The sequence below is a fragment of the Ambystoma mexicanum genome, chromosome 6q (assembly GCF_040938575.1).
Source record: "Ambystoma mexicanum isolate Mex_15411 chromosome 6q, UKY_AmexF1_1, whole genome shotgun sequence".
NCBI lineage: Eukaryota > Metazoa > Chordata > Amphibia > Caudata > Ambystomatidae > Ambystoma > Ambystoma mexicanum.
The window spans coordinates 1558331331-1558353127 of NC_090937.1; the positions used below are offsets into that span (position 1 = coordinate 1558331331).

General features: G+C 45.5%; 1 protein-coding gene across 1 annotated transcript in view; it reads left to right on the forward strand.

The window, feature by feature from the left end:
- The window catches only part of SPEF1 (sperm flagellar 1), a 142662-nt gene that overhangs the window by 40354 nt on the left and 80511 nt on the right, over positions 1-21797 (forward strand). The window contains exon 2 of the mRNA XM_069632258.1: positions 9100-9211. Within this exon, the coding sequence (XP_069488359.1) occupies positions 9100-9211 (112 nt within the window). The remainder of the gene's footprint in view (positions 1-9099; positions 9212-21797) is intronic.

Below are 21797 nucleotides of genomic sequence, written 5' to 3' on the forward strand. Positions count from 1 at the left end.
TTGCGTCTCAAGTGCAATGCAGCTTTCTTCAATGGAGAATATCAAGGGTCCCAGGGTGGGTTTATTGCTGGGGGTGGGTAATTTCTGTCCCATCAGCCAAAGAATAAAGAGCAGTAAAATGATGGAGCCAAACGTCTGGAGTGATAAAGGTATCAACATCATGGTTAAAGGGTGAATCCGCTATTCAATCTGAAATAAGGTTCCAAAATTAGCGAGGGTTATTTGCTGTAGCATCTAATAGGAGTTCCCATTTTGCTTCATCCTCTGCCCTTTTTTTTTAATGTGGAGTATATCCTTATAGGATTTTCTTAATGTGGGGATCTGATCAGAGAGTCTATTAGTTTTAATTTCTCTGAGCAGGGCTCTCGTAGCCAGACAGCAGTCTTAAAAGTATCCTGAATTCCCGGATCACGATTGACGTTTTATGGCTATGGAAGTTTTGTCATTATGGGCATGAGTTCAGCAGTTAGTGAAAGATAGAAAGCTAACAATATCATTGGGGACACCTTTACAACACACTTTCATGATGCCTAAAAGTGTATTTTGGCATTGCCACTGTAAAACGCACTTAATGAGTTCTTTGGCTACAATACATGCCAGCACTTCCCCTCTAAAGCACATATAATCAATGCCCAAGATATTAGCTAGAAGTGCCACATTCTAAAACCATATATTCATGATGCCATATATGTATATGCCATCATTGCCACTTAGAAAGCACATGTTCATGATGCTATGGTCACAATATATGCTAGCATGGCCACTGTAAATCACACTTTCATATACCTGAGCCAACAACATATAGCAGCAAGTGTTGCCACTGTAAAACATACTTGTAATATGTGTTCCCACAATATATGCCAGAATGTAAGAACTTCAAACACATTCATCATGTCTGTGACCACAATATATGCAAGCACTGTCTGTTCTAAAATACTTTAATGACGCCTATGTTCATTTGTATTTCTTCTGTCAAAGGTTCCGTGAACATCTGTGGTGGCAAGTATAATGTGATGAAGCTACAATTAATTAAAATATTTCTTATAGACATCTTTGCCTGAGAGTCGTAAAAGGGTCGCATAATGTCAAATACATTCTTGAGGTACCAAAGCTATATGTCTAGAAGATTTCATTAGCACACAGACATAAATGTTTCTTTCATGGTGTATTAGTCAGCATAATAAGGTTTTTATTCCAGATTCCCAAATCTTTTTTTTTTGTTTTTGTTGCAAGTGATGAGATGGGAAATGCTGTCCAATGTGACTAATGTGCACCACTTGTGTGGGACAATGTTGACGATTTCCATGATTTAGTCTACCGAGTTGTTGTTAGTTCAACCATTGTTGTTGACTGATTAGAATGCACTATTTGCCACAAAGTTACCAACATGTGTCCCTAGGTATTTGTCAAACAGTTTGTGGCAAAAAGTAGTGAGAAGCAATTTACAACCAGGGGCTGCCTTCTTTTTTTTTTCTTTGTTTTTTATTGGTGCTCACAAACATTTTCAACACCTCAATGAATCTTTCTGGCTTTATCTCGTGAGATTAGGCATGGCCACGCTTTCGCAAAGCTACACCGTCTGCTCATACTTGCTTAACTTGAGAAAGATGACATTGTTCACTCCATAACAGTCTTTATTTCATGCTGGCCTTTTCTTCTCGTTGCTGGGTCAAGCAACCTCACTGGTCTATGATACGCTGGTTTTCTTGTATTCTCTTCATTGCTCCTCAGTCATAGTTTGATTGACTCCACTTGAGTGTAGAAATAAGTCATTGTTCTCACTCTACATTCTCCTCCATTCCTGAGGCTTCCTCGGAAGCTTCCAGTGAACTGGACTTCAAACCTTCCCTTTCATTTGTGTAGTCAGCAATAATACCTTCCCCTTCATGTGTGTAGTCAGCAATCATACCTTCCCCTTCATGTGTGTAGTCAACAATCATACCTTCCCCTTCATTTGTGTAGTCAGCAATCATACCTTCCCCTTCATGTGTGTAGTCAGCAATCATACCTTCCCCTTCATTTGTGTAGTCAGCAATCATACCTTCCCCTTCATGTGTGTAGTCAGCAATCATACCTTCCCCTTCATGTGTGTAGTCAGCAATCGTACCTTCCCCTTCATTTGTGTAGTCAGCAATCGTACCTTCCCCTTCATGTGTGTAGTCAGCAATCGTACCTTCCCCTTCATTTGTGTAGTCAGCAATCATACCTTCCCCTTCATGTGTGTAGTCAGCAATCGTAGAGCCAAAAGAGAAATTGCATTGCACCACCCCCATCTTCAATCAACACCACTCTCTCTAAGTTCCATCTCTTGCCATCCTGCTTGCAGACATGATTTGTCCCTCTTTTTTCCACTTTTATTGGTTGATTGTACTTGGATTCCATGATTCTGTACTTGTATGACATCGTTATTTTCACTATTTCTCCTTCTACCATACGCATTCTCTGCACTGCCCTGCATTGATCATACCATGCCTTCAAGCAACCTTTATTTTTCTTAACTCACCTTACTATCTTTTGGATGTCTAGTGTCACATCTTCTCTCACATTCGGCAACCACAGGGGAACAAGAGTTGAATCAGCTTTTCTTACTCTTATCATGTGAATGTGTGATATGCCTGATACTGCCTTGGGAGTTAGTCGGTGTTCTTCAATTGCTTCCACGTGGTGTCATGCCACGCCATACCTGTGGCTGTTGCCAGAGGCATCTTTACTTTTGTAAAGCAATTAGCTCTCTCTACTAATCCATTGGCCTGGGGGTGGTATAGTGCTGCTATTATTTGTTTAATGTTTTGCAGTCCCAGAAACCTTTCCATCTCTAAAGAAGTGAGTTGCACTCTGCCAGTTACCATTTCTCCCTATAACCCTTCTCTATGAAATTCTGTCTTTAGGGCTCCAATCACTGTTTTCATGGTGATGCATGGCATGAAAATGGTGTCTGTCCACTTAGACAGGTTGTCCACGACCACTATTACATATTTATGCTCCCCTCACATTGATTCTAGAGGGCCAATGAAGTTCAGGCCAATCTTATCCCAGGGTGTTGCAGATATCACAGTTGGTAACAGTGAAGCTTTTCTATCTTGTAGACGTTTGTCACTGTTAAGAAATTCATAACAATTTTCCAATACAGAGTTTCATGCCAGGCCACGAGCATGATTCTCTGATTCTTCTTTTTTGACATTGTGGTGCCTAAATGGTCTAAATGTGCTTTTCCAGTTATTATGAGGCTGGGAGGTTCGCTCAGGGGCCCCTATTTGTCTTGGAAGTCGGATAATGTAAAGCAGCTGAGGTTTGATACCTGACCCCACGCTGAAGCATGATTTTCTTTTTTTTTTTAAATGCCATTTTAATTGTGTTCGTCAGGGTTTGAGGAAGAACCAATTTGTTTCTGAAGACACAGTGGACCTCAGACCTATCCCTTAAATTCCCCATTTCAAATTCAGATTTAAAGTGCCACCTTGCTGCCGTTTAAGGGTTCCCCTCGCCTGCAAATGATCCCTTTCCCTTTTGACCTAAATCCTTTGCTACAGATGTGTATCCGTAAATATGTTGTGTCAAAATGTTATTACAAACGGCCATGGCCCTAGGTCGGCAGTATATTTGATATCATTTATCTGTTCCCATTTCCAAGCTCAAAGTTAATTTCCCATCAGCCTACCCCCTTCACCAATTTGTCACTAAAGCTCTGATTACGTAATCCTATTGTAAGGCTCCCTACCCAGGGACTGTCTATGTCACCTTACTACTTACTGTGTATGTCACTTCCGTTTGAAATTGCACCTGTTGGGAAGTGGGGATGATCGACCCAGGCCCCCCAAGAGGCTTCAGATGAGGCACAGGCATAAGAGAGCCGTGAAAGAGCTCACAGAGGTTGTAGGGAGGAGGCTGGTGTCAATAGAAGCTGCTTCAAGGGCAGATTATTCTACGTCTGGATGTAGATTGTGTGGGATGTGAAACGTCATCTTTGAAAACAGCAGCCATTTTGAAATCAAGGCCTACCCCTGTGCTGCAGCCAGGTAAGCAGTCCCGGGCCCCGAATATAGAGATAAGTGTATGCATGCAGCGTCCCGTTGCCGTCTAGGCAGCAGTGAGAAAGACCAAACACACAGGGATTCGTAAACCTCTCATTGTGTCATACTATTAGCACTGTCATCAATACTCTCAACGCACACCAGATCAGGAACACGCTAACCCCCACTGCATATAACGCTGCCAGTTCAGACAAATCACTTACATCACGGCCTGATCTATTTTTTTACCTTCGGGCATACCGAGTACCGGTCTTCACTAGGATGTACTCGTATGTCCGATAGAACAGAACAGAACTGAAGTAAATGCACACTGAGAAGGTGTTCTCCTATAAGCAATCTAAATACCCAGCAAGACACAGGGATGCCACAGTGGCTGTTGCTGTTCCCTGGGTCCACTGAACACCGGTCATCGAATCTAGCTAGGACTCGTTAGTCTAGTAGAACAGTGCTGGATGTAACCAGGCCAAACTCTGTGCTAGACTGAAAATCTCTCCCGGCGAACCAGTGCTCCGAACCTCTAGCATAGATACGGTCAGCTCAGTGGAGTAGGAAAGTAATCTAAAATAGGGTTCTTCCACCAATCCGCACAGACACTCACACATACCGATATGCTCACTCTCTCCTCTACACCAACAACCAATAGAATGCAGCTATACCCCTCGATCAATTTTGGCCTAGCTGTACACCTACATACACACTTCCATGAACACCTCAACAGTCTTTAGAACGCAGCTATAACCCACAAATAAAATCGGCCTAGCCGAAGACATAATCTCATACACAAGCTCCACCACCACCAGAATGCAAACTCTGAGGTCAACAGCCTTACTGAACACATTCTACTGACCTCACACAACCACAGCACCACACCTAGCATTAGAATGTAGCCACACACCATGTATACCACACTGGCTGCAGACATAATGAGTGCACACAAGCACTATTTACTACCCTACTCTCTCCCACGACTTGGATTACGATCCTCAAGGGCGTGCAACCCACAGCACTGTGAGATCATACCAATGGTATATAAGGCACAATACAAATGTACAATAACGTTATCTGTAGCCTAATGTGCACCTGGTACTGCAGACATGGGTGCAGAGGATACTTTCTAAGTCAGGACAACTTGCAAACCCCAGCTCTATCTAAGACATGTCAGCGCCGTCCCAAATCATACCTTCCCCTTCATGTGTGTAGTCAGATTGTTCGCAGAGTTTGAGGTTGACTAAGAGTGATTTGCAGTTTTCTATGTCTGGTGAAGGTAAATATGTTGTCTGATGGCCATGTTTCTGTAAGGAAGAGGGCGTCAATGTCACCTTCGCTAACAAGGTCGTACATTTCTGTTTGGTGTTTTGTCATAGAGCGTACATTGAGCGGGCTGCAGTGTAGCATGTATGCTTTGGATGACTCTTTGTTGGATGCTTTTCCTGGCGGTCCAGTTGAGGTGAGGTGTGTGGGTTGTCTACCAGTTTGCTGGGGTTGGTTGTTTCTTTGTGTTTGTCTAGATCCTCTGTGCCTTTGTTCAGGAGCTCCAGGGCTGTCACACTTAAAATAAACAAACCATCATGACAGAGTGAGAAGTGACCCTGTCATGACTTGCGCTTCCCCTCTGCGCCTTCTTCCAAAGGATGACCCTAATGTCAGGGCATTTAAATACCCTGAAATTCCCTCTTATTTGCACAAATGTGCAGAGGGGGCGGGAGGGCATCTGAATGAGTGCTTTTAGGTTGCGCTCATTCAGATGACCCTTGTGGATTGGGCTTCTCTTTTTTTTTGGCTCAAGTGAGGAGATGCACTAGCACAGAAATGTCTTAACCAAGTCTGCCTTCAGCGACTGTATTTGTAAGCACTATGGATGTCCTTTATTTGACATGTGTCAAGCACTGTTATTAGATGCCCAGGTATTCACACAATTGCGCACCTGCTGCCATCAATGGCTAGTTAATACCACTACAGCAGTGCCTGGCAAGTGCCTTTCCATTGCCTACACAAATGCCCAGACTGTTGGCATTTGCCAATGCTTGTTTTTCATTTTGGCTGAAAGATGGCAAAGCAGAACTTCTTTAAAAAGTGTGAGAATAACACTTGAATGCATTTCATTTTGATTAATTAGGTACATTAAAAGGACATGCATTCTGTGATGTGGTGAACATTAAGAAACTCCTTTAATTGTAAAGTTTGAAACAGACACAGCATATGCCCAAGTATGCTTTGGCAATAAACATGCCAAAATTGTGTAGGCAGCACTGGCCATCACGAAGTATACACCCTACTGCACACCCACACCACACAGCACTGAGTATAAACACAACGCAGCACTGTGCATACACACCACCCCACTGCACTGTATGCCCACACCACCCAACCTTGCACACACCATTCCAACACAGCACTTCACACTGCCCGTGCACATACTTCATCCCACTATGCATACAGTACCCAGGCACTGCACTGCACCCACCAGCTGCCGCCAACACCACACACATACATCCAACCGCACCACACACATACAGCCCCCTACAGAATATGCAGAAGTGCAGTGCTATCCAAGCACACTGAAGTCTGGGCTGACAGTGCTGGTATTCATAATGCTATCTTGCTCTACTGTGGAAACTACAAATAATTGAATGCGGCATCACTGTGGTAGTTGGGCATATTTGAATCTGCCATTGCATATGATAACTTGGCATTTTTGTATCTAGCCTTTTTTTACGGCTAAGTAGAAATAATGGAACCTTGCATTAACATCATAACTGAGTGAAACAGATTCTTGCACTTATATTTTAAATGAGCATAATACAGCCAGGAACCTCTTTTCTAAATGAGGGCATGATGGCATATGGCACTGTCTCCTAATTGGGCATTGCGGACACTGGCTATACTGTGCTAATTTTGCATTGCCTCTATAATCAATTGAGAACCTGGGCTTTGGATGGTCATTGTGCCTGAACCTGATGTATTGATGCCAATACCTGGTGATGGTATGAGTACCTTGGATATTGCTCATAAAACATTCAAATTGTAAGTACTTGGCCTTTCTTTTTTCCACCACTCGCACACTAATCTGTTAGCAACTATCCACCTGTCCACTACTCCCTTCTTTCACCCTCCATCACTTCCCCTTCTGAACTCTTCCTTTCAACTCTTTCACTAACCGGGGAGAAGCACTGAAATCATTGTTAAATGCACGGAAATCAAATATGCCCTCCTCGCTACACAATTGGCAATCCTATCAAGCATCCACAAGTATTTTTCAGTACCAAAACAGGTAGATATTTTTCTAAGGAATCTTCCCAGACAAAGAGCTTTCTTGGCACACATGAAGCTACTGCACATCCTCGTAACTTTTCCAGTTTCTTTCTGTGAGGCTAAGAGGAGCGTTAGTGTTTTGTGATGACTGAAAACCTGACTGCGTTCAAGTACATCTCAGAAAAGACTGAATGATATTGTTCTGAAATATACATCATGCATCTGGTAGAAATACAACTAATAGCAACATAATTGGCTTGGTTTTCTAAAAATAAAAATATCAAAGCCTTACAACAAATACATTGAGAGCTTAAAAACGATTAATAGTACTTTGCTTAGTTAAAATCCCTGCTGTAAGATCGCAAATGCTTGAAAGTTCATTTTAGTAGTGCACAAATACTTTATTTCTAACACTGTTTTGCTGAAAATGTGTTTATAATGAGCTTTTATGCTATTGTTGAGAAATCTGCAACTTATTGGAAGTGTGAATGTGTTTTTAAAACTGTCATTATTTCTTTTTTTAAGAACAAAGAAAACCTATATTTAAAGCGCCTTGAGGACGGGCACTCAACCCTCTGGGGGTTTGGATTGGGTTTTGTTGTGTCTTTAGCAAAGTCCCAAAGGTGTCCTCTGTCCCCCCTCCCCCCAAGATGTTGTGTGTATCCTACGCCCCTGTCAGCAGGCCCAGGAGCAGAATATAGAGATAAGTGTATGAATGCAGGGTCGGGTTGCCATCTAGGCAGCAGTGAGAAACACCAAATCTGTGAGGATTCATAAACCTCTCATTGTTTAATACAATTAGCACTTGTATCCCAGAAGGAATGCGCCCTGCAAGGCCATGAGGGTTCCAGGAACGCCCTGTGAACAGTTATCCCACAAGAAGGTGGGCACGAGCCTCTGACCTTCACCAGTCCAAACCCTAAGTTATAGTGCCCAGATGCTGCCGTCCCAAGACCACAGCATTCCAATGTGCCAGCCAGCCACAGACCGACAACCATAAAACTGTTAGATCGCCAAACTATCAGGAAGATCAGCGCAGAAAGCAGGGTTCACGACATCCTAGATCCCTGTGATTTGTGCTGCGAGGTGCTGGGGGGAAAAGGTAACAAACCTAAAACCAGAGTGGGAGGATTTGGGACGGCGCTGACACGTCTTTAATAGAGCTGGGGTTTGCAAGTTATCCTGACTTAGAAAGTATCCTCTGCACCCATGTCTGCAGTACCAGGTGCACATTAGGCTACAGATTGGGAATGCAATGATTTGTGTTCGTAATTGCCAATTAGGAGATTTGCACCTGATGACGTACAAAGAAGAGCCTCACATGGAAGAAGACGAACAGGAGGACTTGGGACCAATGGCCTTACAACCCTTATGGGCAGGCCACCTATTTATAGGGTCGCGCCAGCTACTTGGGTTTGTAACCTATGCAATGTGCGTCACTTATGATGCTGTTTGCCTTTATAATATTTTGCTTATGCTGTTTTCGTCTGAGCGCTCCATCGCAGCAGAGTTCTTTGTTGGAACGTATTGGCATTTTTGTGAGATTAAACCTTGTTCTACTTGCAAAAGGTTTGCTGGTGTGAGCATTGAGGGATCTCTCTACAAACCTTATGCTCAATAAATACAATACAGTACAGTCCAAACAATCCTAATGCTTCGCTGTTGCTAACTGGTAATGTATTCTAACACAGATCCCTTAAATCTATGCCAGAACCTTAAACACAAACTGTTATTTAAAGGTGTCAGACAGCCAGCCAGTTTGTCGTCATCTACCAAAATCCTCCAAATAAATGTGTTCTTATATTTTTTGATCCAGTGCTCGCGGCAGAGATTGTAAAGTACTACTTCCCAAAACTTGTGGAAATGCACAATTACGTTCCAGCCAACTCAGTGCAACAGAAACTCAGCAACTGGACCATTTTAAACAGGTAAACACATGGGGTAGGTGTATATTTTTGAAATTTTGAGAACATGTGATACCTGCATTAATAATACAATGATATGTTTTATATGGAGCATACCTAATCCTGCCTCCTACTGGTTGGCTATCAGTGGGGCCTGCGGGTTCCTGGCCTCTAGTATAGGAATTGCTGTTATCCCAGGTACTATGACTGTGATGCGAATGTGAGAGCCCTTTTAAGTCAGCCCACAAGATAATGGGGGTCAGATATTAGTGTTCTAGTGAGATAGAGGTGTCCAGACCAATTTCCCGAGGTAAGACCGTTTTCTGTACTGGATCTGCCTCATCAGACAGCATACCAGGAGCAGAGCTTGCTGAGAGAGTGTCTGTATGAGCCTCATTCTGGTTAGGCAGTAAATCGGTTGCAATTAGAAGTGGTGCTAGGGTGGTGTTAGTCCCCATTTCTGGAATCCATTGGACTAAATGGGGTTTTTGGCAGAATTACAGCAGTGGTAATTCCGCTGTGGAACTTCCTCTAATGTATGGCTTTAAAGTGGAGTATTCACCTCCAGCATGATGCTGGAAGTAAATCCTTCAGTTCAACAACAAACGTGTGATTTGTGATCATAAAAATACGATAATTCCTCTAACGGCCCAAAAAGTGCCAGTTACAGAATTCACCACTTTTTTTTACCGCTGCGCCAAACTCTGAATGAGGCTATAGTCAAGGACGTCATGTAGGGGTCGCCGGAGGTCGCAAGTGCGACCTCTGAGGTCTCCCTTGCGACCTCTGTGGTCTCCCTTGCGACCTCTAAAAATACATTTTTTTTAAAAAAAGGATTTCTTTATTTTTTTTTTGTAATGCACGCTCCGGAGTGCCACAAGACTAACACTTTCAGCACTGACCCTAAATAAGGAAGAATAGGAATACCAAGTAATGTGTCTTTCTGGAATTCTATACAATAATTGCTAGACCCATTAAATGTTTATTTCAGGCACACTTCAGGGGGTGAGTCACTGATTTAGTCTGTTCTTAAACGCCTTACTCAGCCTTTCATCCTTCTGAGGTCGATAAATGAGTGCCAACACAGGTTGGGTGATATTGGGTGTATATTTTTTCTATATAAAATATTATCTATATTATCATTAGGTCATAGATGTCTGCTTGCATACACAGTAATTTGGAAATATGGGCCAATACACACTGATCTTAATGATGCATATGACGATCCATTCTTGTATGAAATGTACATCACATAGTGATATCGTAACTTTTTTTGTAGTGTACAATGCTATGTGATGCCACTTCCTGTTTTGTCAATGGGTGAAATGTCATGTTCCATCGCTACCCGCGATATCACGTTGGGGCGGGGTCAAATGACATCACTTGCCGCACATTTGATTGTAAGCCACTTCCTGGTCCCATCTACAGTTCGATGCTGCTTCAAACGCCCCTCAGGCTTGCTGCACTTTAGCAACTCGGATCCAGATCTCCCCTGGTGATCTTTCCCAACCCCTCTCCTCTGCCTTCATTGCGACTTCCAAGCTAGTCTGCTTATCCTTGCCACAGAGGTGCACAGGGCTGCATCTATCACTTGTCTTATCCTTGCCACAGAGGTGCACAGGGCTGCGTCTATCACGTGCCATATGGCCAGTCTGCTTATCCTTGCCAGAGAGGTGCACAAGGCTGCGTCTATCTCTTGTCGTATGGCCAGTCTGTTTATCCTTCCCACAGAGGTTCACAGAGCTGCGTCTATTACTTGTATTATGTCCAGTCTGCTTATCTATGCCACAGAGGTGCACAGGGCTGCATCTATCACTTGCTTTATGGCCAGGCTACTTATCCTTGCCACAGAGGTGCACAGGGAAGCATCTATCACGTGCCTAATAGCCAGTCTGCTTATCCTTGCCACAGAGGTGCACAGGGCTGTGTCTATCAAGTGGATTATGGCCAGTCTGCTTATCCTTGCCACAGAGGTGCACAGGGCTGCGTCTATTACTTGTATTATGTCCAGTCTGCTTATCTTTGCCACAGAGGTGCACAGGGCTGCATCTATCACTTGCTTTATGGCCAGGCTGCTTATCCTTGCCACAGAGGTGCACAGGGAAGCATCTATCACGTGCCTGATGGCCAGTCAGCTTATCCTTGCCACAGAGGTGCACAGGGCTGCATCGATCAATTGTCTTATGGCCAGTCTCCTTATCCTTGCCACAGAGGTGCACAGGGCTGCCTCTATCACTTGCCTTATGGCCAGTCTGCGTATCCTTGCCACAGAGGTGCACAGGGCTGCCTCTATCACGTGCCTTATGGCCAGTCTGCGTATCCTTGCCACAGAGGTGCACAGGGCTGCATCTATCACGTGCCTTATGGCCAGTCTGCGTATCCTTGCCACAGAGGTGCACAGGGCTGCATCTATCACGTGCCTTATGGCCAGTCTGCGTATCCTTGCCACAGAGGTGCACAGGGCTGCATCTATCCGTGCCTTATGGCCAGTCTGCGTATCCTTGCCACAGAGGTGCACAGGGCTGCATCTATCACGTGTCTTATGTCCAGTCTGCTTATCTGTCATGATGCCCGCTCCCGGGGAGCCGGTTCAAGCTCTGCGTCCCCGAAAGCGGACATCCAGTCCCCAAGGAAGGACCCAGCAACCCCATATAGGGGCCCTTTGGACAGTGTCCTGGCGCCTATGGCGCCAGGCTCATAAAAGACATCAGTCCTAGCGTCATAGGCGCAAGGCTCATTATGGGAGTGCTTGGGTGCACTTGCCTGATGCAGACCATGCTGCAGGATCCCGGCCTCCTTGAGGCCTGAAAGGAACTACTTTACCTGTGGGACTAATTTACCATTCGGGCGTGGTCGGGGAGGGATACATACCTGATTGGAGGAAGGATACATACCTGGAACCTCTTCCAAGGCTATTTAAACCCCACCCGAACAGCCACACGTGCTTCGCGTTGTTCTGCATCTAGCAGCTGGACGCTCACCGTGTCTGCTCCTGCATCCTGACTTCTGCCACGCCTGCCAGCATCCTGGATCACCTGCAAAGGAAGAGAAGAAGAGAACAGAAGAAGGAAAAGTCCTTACCTGCTAAAACCGCATCACGGAGACATCTCGCCGACAATCCTGAAAAGGAAGACTTTTATTTAAAAGCTCATCGCGTCGATCGCTGCAGCGCCGCATTCCACTCACCTTTACAGGGCGCCTCCATGTTCAGCAGAGATCATCCGGATTCGCAGTCACGCCCCAGCGCCTAGGGAGAAAAAGACCAGAACAAAAGGTGAGAGAGAGAAGGGAATAAGGAAAGCTAAATCTCCATGTTAAGACTTACCTGTTGATTCATTCCCTCTCCATTTCGGCTCCGCGCCGCATCCTGGCATTTCCGGACCCCGGCCCCTAAGGGGAAAAAGAGACATCAGCGTTAATGAGCGAATGAAAAGACAATACCAAAAAAACGCTCATTAAAGACTTACCTGATTTCTAAAAGGATTTCACCTCTCATCTCGGGTCGGTGCCTGTTCCCTGGCATTCCGTACCCCGGCCCCTATGGGGAAAAAGACACTAGCATTAGTACATTAATGCATGGACACAAGGGGAACCTCTTATCAAAAAAACTTACCTGGAAGCCAAGCAAGTTTGGTTCTCACCAATCCGAAAATCCAGTGAAGGAACTGGATACCAACGCGCCCCTGCATCAGAAGCAGGATGGAGAGCTCGTCCTTCCAGACCCTAAGGTGAGACGCTACGAGGAATCACAGGAGGGTTTCGAGGAGGGTGAGAGGGGAAAGTGGGAGGCCGATTGCATTACCCCGCAGACAGTTAATCCCCTATTTTGCCTACAGAAGGATACTTCTACGAGCCAGACAAGCCAGATTCGGGGGCCCGGTCCAGTCCGTCTTCCGAACCCTGCGCATCACCTGAGAAGAGGTCACAGCAGCGCGAACCAGGCCAGCGCCTCCGTGGGAGTCAGGTGAGCGTTACATTATCCTTCCCAAAGAGGTGCACAGGGCTGCATCTATCACGTGCCTTATGGCCAGTCTGCGTATCCTTGCCACAGAGGTGCACAGGGCTGCATCTATCACGTGCCTTATGGCCAGTCTCCTTAGACCTACCACAAAGGCTGTGATTTCCTTTATGGAAACCGGCAAACTCAACTCTGAAATTAAGGGTGTGCACCAGGTAATGGATCCATCCATTTTATTTTCATCGCAATGCAAAGAAATAATAAGACAGAGAATCCCTGTGTGTCTAAATGAATGCTCAAACAAATACAGCTGCCCTCCTTCATATCTTCAAGGAACCCTTTATTGCGTCACACTTTTCTCTGCTCTCACAGCCTTGTACACGTTTTCGTCAGGGAGAGACTCATCCACCGCTCGTACATCTTCACTTCATTTGGTCAGGTGTTTCATCTCTTGCATAAACATCCTCCCTCCATCCAGTCAGGTGTCATGAATCCCTCTATTTATACTCCATCTCAGCAGTATGGGCCATGCTGCTCTATAATCTCAATGCATTGTGGGAATTGCCGCTTCCCAGTGGCAACAAACATGGCTCCCCTATTCAAACAACATTCGGCTTCCCCTCTCCACACTTTTGTGCTTTGAACACAACCATCAACCGTAAATTACCTTTCATTTTCTTTATTTTTCAATTCTTTACGCAGATAGTTCTGTCCTAAGAAGGTCAATGTGGACTGACCTTTAGTCTTCTGACCCCGTTGGTGGCACTGCAGTAGCAGAGCGGGCCTTAAGCACGCAACATAGACAGGGAAAGATCTTAACTGTTGCGGCAAAGATCTGACAGGAGGGGGGTGCACTGTGTGCTTGAATAACTTCACCATATCAGGAAAAGATTTCAATTGTTTTACTTTTGTATTTATGTATCAAATGTCAGAGATGGCCTAGAGAACACCTTGGCTCTTAGAGATAGTTAACAGGCCGTTCTTGTAAACATTGGGTGGGTTCTAATGGACCTCCCTAACTCTCTGGTCTTATGTAATCAGTTCCCACCCTGGTTCAGGCGTCCCTAGTCAGTAGATAGTGCTTTTTCTACTCCTACCACCTTGAATAATGTCTGGCTGATAGTGTGCACCTAAAGGCTATCGCCTTCTCCATCTAAACTCCCTCAGTGAATTTCTAGGCTACACTACTCTCACATTCTGGTTAGTTCTAAGGGATGTGTAGGGATTTTGCCAAAATACATTCAAGCTCCACCTGTACGTCCTCTTCTCACACCCTGATGTTCCTCTTCCTATGTCTCTCTACTCTCCTTCTCTCCAGGATATTCTCTTCACTCCAACTCCTCCTTCCTTCACGTCCCACCTCTTTCTTCTCTTTCCCTCTGATGTCTCTCTCATCCTACCTCCACCCTACCATGTTACTGCTTCCTACTCCCTCTTTTTCCACTATTTCTTCCTCCTCCACACTACTACTCCCTCATTCACACTACTCTTACCACTCCACTGCACCTTCTTCTCAGACACTCACCTTTCACTCTCTCAATCACCTTCCAATCACTCCCTACACTACTTCAAACAACCTCACTGTTATTGTGTTGGAGTGTGCGTGCAAGGTATCACTTGCTGTCACTAACCAAATCCTCACCTTTTTTAATATTGAAATGCCTACACACTCAGTCCACCGTACTTCCTCCTACTGTTCTTCTAATATGCCACCGCCTCATCCTCTGACCTCACCCAAATAACTCACACCTTCCTGTTCTCCGTCTCCTTTCTTACCATCCTCCTCCTATTTACATTGGATTTCTGAACTAACCAATCTGGTTCTATCTTCCCCACCATGGAGGTCTTACAATGGTCAATGTGATAAAAAGACGGTTACTCCCAGCCTCCTTTTCGACGTGGGGCTGCCATACTCCACTATTGGTGGCCTGTGTTGACAAGAGTCGCCATTTGTGTTGGTGGGCTGCTTTGCAGAGAATTCCCAAGTACGTGTTTCACAGTTGTAGTAGCAAACCGCTCCATGCATAGTTGTGCGAGTCTCTTTAAGCGGGCTCCACTGCAGCTCCAGGAGCGCTGCATGTGCTCCTGTTCCTTGTGGCTGCGCGGATCCTCCTTCTCTCTGCTTTCTGGTTTATTCTATGGAGTAGAAAGCTACACTGGCTGGATTGCTGGTTGTGGAGACTGATGTGTTAGGCTCCTGTGAGTGGTCCGCACAGATTCTTGACATAGTTTGCTAAAAAAAAAATATAGAAAGTCTGGCAAGCACATGTTTCTCAGGAATGGGGTGATGCAAGGTAGTATTGCAGGGTAGCTCGACTAAGGGAGATCCCAAACTGCTGCCTCCACCAAAGTACAGGCTTTTCTATTTCCCCTAGTGGTGCAATGCAATTATTAAAGTGTAACCCTCTGCTGTCTAAGATCTTATTGGTGAGGGGCTAAAGGCTGAAGCCTCAGCTACCTTAAAGCCTCCTGGACGTTCACCCTCACACTCGCACCCTTCCTCTCTCTCTTTCCACCAATCCAACCTTCCACAACTACTCTCACTGTTTCCTATATCCCACACCCGCTCTCTAATTCCTAATTCCCGCTCTCTAATTCTCTAATTCCACTCACTCTAACATACACTCTTGCAACCACAACTTCCAGCAACTGACCCTGCCACAGGTGTGCACAGGGGCTGTTAGCGGAAGGCAGTGCTGCTAGCGAGAAGCTAGAGGAGAAGAGGGTTGCAGCAGAGGGTTGAGGAAGGGGGAGCTAGTGGAGGAAGGGAAAATATTGGCAAGGGGGAGGGGTCCACATCATGTGGGACTGGGTGATGGTGAAAGAACGGGGTTGTGAGTGAAGGGGAGCCTTGGCATCAGTGCAGGACAAGGACCCCACAGATGAAAGATCTTGCAATGCATATTTACTTTTGGACACACTGGTGCGCAATTGACATGGAAGCATTCAGTATGAAATCGTTCAATGTACCCATACCCATCTACTTTGTGTGCTAAATAATTTATTACATCTAGAGACCTGTGCCTACTCATTCCCAAGATACCATATGGCGACCATTACTATTTTACTTGGACTAAGGTTACTCATACAAAGCAGCAGTGGAGTTTCTTGTAGCCAGAACTCCCATTGTAATTGTAATTGGTTATTTATAACGTGCTTAATACACAGAGGTTTCTAAGCGTGGACCTGTGTTCCGGGGGTCAAACCTGTGTGCCAGGCATTGTTTTGCTTCCAAGGCGAACCTGTTGCCCCTGAGCTATCCTCCTGAGACATTGATTTTGTATGGTTTATAGTGATTGCATCGAATGCCAAAGCATCAAATGCTTTATCATCTAATAAAAACAATGAAAAAAAAGCATTGAATGCATTTTTTTCCTTTATTTTTTTATTAAATGCTTTGTATTTGATGCAATGACTGGATACCATTTTATACTCCCAACTTAACGAGTTTTTATGGGTCAATTTTGACAAACCAGCTTAGTCCTCCAGGAGTCTTTATTTATCAGGCGTCATGATGTATGACCCAGTCATAAAGGCATCCTTGCCAGGGGCCTAGCAGTATTTGGAAGGTGGAGGCCCACACCTCTTGAACTGATCTGGTACATTGAAACACGCACTGTGAGTGCTTGTACTGCCTTCCTGAGACTTCCAGAGAGTTTGCAATGGCCAGAGATCAGGTGCTTTTCAAGAGTTATGTGTGAGGGACTTGGCGAAGCTTGATGCTCAAGATCTCACAGCTGGTCATTTATTTTTATTTATTTTATTTTATTTATGTATTTGTGCAGAAAGTACTGCACCTTGGCGCATGCCATTCCCCATTCAATCTGTACACTTGAAGATGTAATATTCGGGCCATATGGCCTCATTCCGAGTACGCTGGTAGTGCGAATTCCATGGGACAAAATTACTCTTACCTCCATGGTGCAGCAAATTATGAGGTCATAGTTGTGTGTCCAACCTTCGTCAGAAACAGTAATTCTGTGCCACCTAATTAGCGCCAAAAACCAATACCAATTGGTAGATCCCCACTTTTTTTATGAAATGACATTGCAGCTAGAAAAGTGTAAGAATTACAGATCGGTCACTCTGCTCGCAAAATTGGCTGTGAGTGGAAATAGCATCATTCCATAAACGAGAAGCTCACTGGCAGCCATCTTGCAAAACAGAATACATTCAAAATCACCCATCTGTTGCCATCTGAGCCTGCAAGGTGTATCAAACAGGCAATGGGAAAAAGGCAAAAGAGGGTTCAGGGATTCAGATCCTTGGTGATGAGGGGGTCAACCATGCAGAGGAGCAATAGTGGCAGCCAATGGCCTCTGTCTCAACGGAGACAAGACAGAGATCCTACTAGTAGGCCCTAAAGAAACCCTCAACAAGCTAGACAAGAAATACAGTACTTTCCTCATCGAGAACTCAGTAATCTCTGTATCCCCAGCTGTAAAAACTCTGGGGGTATACCTAGACTCCACCCTGTCCATGGACAGACATGTCAGCTACATCTCCTCCTCAGCAGCCCTTACAACCAAGATAATCAATGCAGTAAAGCCCCACCTGTCCACCACAAACCGCCTCAACATCGCCAGAGCGACTATAGGCGCGAAACTAGACTACTGCAACGTCCTCCTGCTAGGTACCTCGGCCAAAAACATTAACAGACCCCAGATTGCACAAAACAATGCCCTGAGAGCAGCCCTCAATATACCAAAGAGAGAACACATCTCCCTAGCAAGACAAAATGCCCATTGGCTCCCAGTTAAAGAGCGCATTCAATTCAAGACTCTCACAATCACACATAGATGCATAGCCCAAACCGCCCCTAGCTACCTCAATGAACGGATACAACCAGTCCAATCACTCAGACCCAAAAGGGACCTATATGCCAACCAACTTACAATCCCTAACTTCACCAGAGTCAAAGCTAGCGCCAAAAGCTTGGAACTCCCTTCCGCCCAAGCTAAGAGCGGAAACATCCCACACAGCCTTCAGAAAAGCCTTGAAAACCACTCTATTTAAGTGAAACCCAGTTTCCAATTGTATCGCATGCAATATTGTCTGTAAATTACTACTGTATCATGGCTATGGTTCCTATGTAACCCTGGAACCACAGCCATTCCTGTAACCGATTCAACAAGTAAACCTTCTTGTAACAGCGCCACGATGCCCCAGGGAAGCTGCTGCGCTTTAAAAATGCAAATAAATAAATAAAATAAAAATAAATTAAAACATCTGCCAGGAAGAACAATAACCTCAAAACAGAAATGATCAACACAGTGGTAGCAGTAGGCACTATGCCTAGGGACAAAGCAAACTGTCATAAGAGATGGCAGGGCCTAATGGTCAGGGTGCTAGGTTTAATATCCATCGACCGCAGGGGACGGCTGCCCCAGGACTGGAGGTTATTGGGGAGAAGAGGTGGCAGCAGGTAGTCAACCAAAGCCTGGTGAATACAGCATGGGAGAAATTATATCTGTGTCATGTGAATAAATAACCTGGCCAAAATGGGCAAGCGGGGCCTATGGTCAAATGGCCATAGGTTTAATCCAGTGGCAACTGAATGCATGTGACATCCAGGGAGGGAGCCCCTGTCAGCATGCCTATGATGATTCAACTGTACCATAGCATCAACACAATCTAGACCTCATGCCATCTGTGCATGCATTTGTCAAGGCAACTTGTTAGCAGGCTGCCAGCCAACACACCCTGTGGCTGCATGAATCCAGTAAGTGTTCCGCACCATCAAACCCACAGAGAAAGCATGTTAGCCACTACCATGAGCCATAAATATACCATTGAGTGGCTGCACAATTGGCAGGCCAAGTAATCATGTCTCCATGCCGTACTCCAAACATGCCATTGTTGTGTTATGGCCTATTAAAATTTACCACGCCCAGGATGGTACAGTTGCAAGCGGACTCCTCAGAGCCAACCACAAGATGCACATGTCAACAAAATCCCAGAGTTACCAAACTCCCTTGTGACACCTTCGCAGGCGTGGGCACATTACCGGTGTTTGAATAGTGTTCCGCCTGCACGTCATCTCACCCCTTTCCAATTGGTCAGCATCTTCCAGAATGTATGAGAGTCATGCATGGCAATATACCAGTCACACATATATTTTGGATTATGTCCTTGGCAGCCCACTACTAGATAAGAGGGAATCCTTTACTTACTGAGGTTCCTGGGTTGGTGCAATGCCTGACTGGCCCTAACTCTAAAGGGATGGTTCCCTCAACTGATGTTTCTAAGGGCTGTCGATGTCTGAATGCCCAAAACAATAATCCATCTGTGTCTAAAGCTATGCTTGCCCTCACTCTTTACAAACATGTGTTAGAAATTCTTTGAAAAGGAAAAAATAGTGGTTCAAAGAAAAGGATATGTAAACCACAACTGGTTTCTGATAGTCTTACCAATGGGCGTAGTTCTGCCAGTGCAATATAGTTCAATTCAGAAGGGGAGCCGTTCGAACCTTCCACGCAAAGCTCTTGCAGCAAATCAACAAAGTTCACAATACCCTTGGGTCTCTTGGGGTGCCCTTCCCCAAGCTCGGACTCTTCCAGTTCCCTTCCCCAATCTTGGACTCTACCCGTTCCCCAAAATAAAATAAACACAGTGTTCTGGTCAGCCTCTCGGGTTCCCTTCGCCAAGTGTAGGCCTCTCTTTACACAGTTCAACAATGTCTCTTGCACAACTCTTGTCAGGCCTCTCAGCATTCCCTTTCCCAAGCTTAGGCCCCTTCTGTCTTTTAACAAAGTTCGTCTGGTCAGAATGTTCCTAATGTTTCTTGCACAATTCCTCTTATGCCTCGCAGGGTTCCCTTCCCCAATCTTAGACCCCTTTAGTCTTTATACAAACAAAGTTCTCCTAGTCAAGATGTACCTTTCACTGTACAGTGCTTACATGGGGTAGTCTCAGAGAATTTCGAGAACGCCAGGCTCTTTGCTCCTCCCAAGCGTGACCAACTCTGACTTAACCGCTCTCCTTATTCCTTGCTCTTCCTTTTTAACCTTTCACCTTCAGGTGCATCCAGCACCCCTTCTTGCTCTCCTTTGTTTCCTTTATTTTATCGGTAGTCGGTCTGCCTTTGGATATGCGGGATTGAATTCAGGGTCTCACCACCTGCCCCTCAAGACACCATTGGGACCGGCACAAGTCCGAAGGGAACGAGCACTTCACCAACCGTTGCCAGCAGGATGCAGGCTGCCTCACTCCGGCTCCATGGAAACAAGGCTACAAACAAACACTGGGCCAGCGTCCCGGCACGCAGCTCTCCTCCAGGCTTCAGCTCTTGCTGCTCTCTGCTCCTTGGCTTCTCTGGTCCAGACAGTATCCCCAGCTCCCTCGCTGCTTCTGGCAGAACTCCACTTTTTATAGTGTAGCGTAGTGTGGAGTCAGGTGTGCACAGTTTGGATAAAGTGCCTGCCCTTCCCTGACTCTGTTATTTGGACAGCCTATTGATAGGTTGTAGTGGTAGTAGGCACTGTCTTGTTTCCCAATGCTTTTCCTATGGGTAATCCTCATCGATCTTAGTTGCATCTTCTGCGTCTCAGTGTTATTTGGATATGGGGAGGTGGAGATGGGGTGTGATTGAAAATAATCCATGAAGGTTGAGGGAGAGTGGGTTAGGGTATTATTGGGAATGGTGGGATACCATGTCTTGCCCTTGGGTATTCTCCTCCCAGTCCCTTATTACCCTTCATTCAGGTGATCCCCGATCGCTTGTCCACCCCCAGGGTTGGGGTCCCAAAGTGATGGCCCCTCCCTGTTCACCTGAATGGAAGATCCCGAGAGAGTATATGGGAGAATGCCATCAGGTTTCTCACAGTATCCTCACACCTACTCCCCTTACATCCGCTTCTCAGGTGGCCAGGGAAAGGCTTTTGGATACTGAAAATGGGGTAGAGATGTGAGGGAGGATCACCTGGGTGATGGGTCCTTGGGGATTAGGGAGAGGATAGCCACAGGCGAGACATGGTATCCCCCTTTTCCAAATGAGAACCAACATCACCCTCCCCTGCCTTTATAGGCTGTTCTAAACCCTATCCCCCCATTTCCTCTCATTCATTCCACTATAGTACTGTGATGAGAAAGAGGTGACTAGGAGTAATGCACACTAACAGATCCTTTCACCACTCTAGTATTGAGACGAGGAGGAGGCCTCCAGACTTGTGTAAGGTCAGGCATGTCCAAAGTCCTTCACTAATTGTGTCAGGCAATTGGGCCTGAAGACTCACACCTACAGCTTGTTAAACGGGTGTCATGTCAACGCGCAGCAGCATCCAGCTGTGAACTGGCAATAAATTAATGCAGGAGCCATGGACTGAGAACTACTTCCTTTATTATCTTGTCCGCGAATAATGCCCTAGAGCATCTGGCCTACAGGCCTCCTATAGGCCATCTGTATTGCTGAAGTCGGAAGTCTAGCTCCATTAACTGTGTCCTCGCCAGACACGACAGATTGCAGGTGTATAAAATGTGGAGCTGGAGAGATCAGAAAGAGACCAGCAGGGAGGCCTGCAGAGGTAGAAATCTTGCGGCGTATGAGGCCGGTGAGGGTGGTTCTGTTGGGAAGTTGGGAAGAAGAACTGTAAGGAACTGTGGCACTGGTGCCAGGAATGGCCGTGCAAAGTCCACCATATTGAGATCCTCACT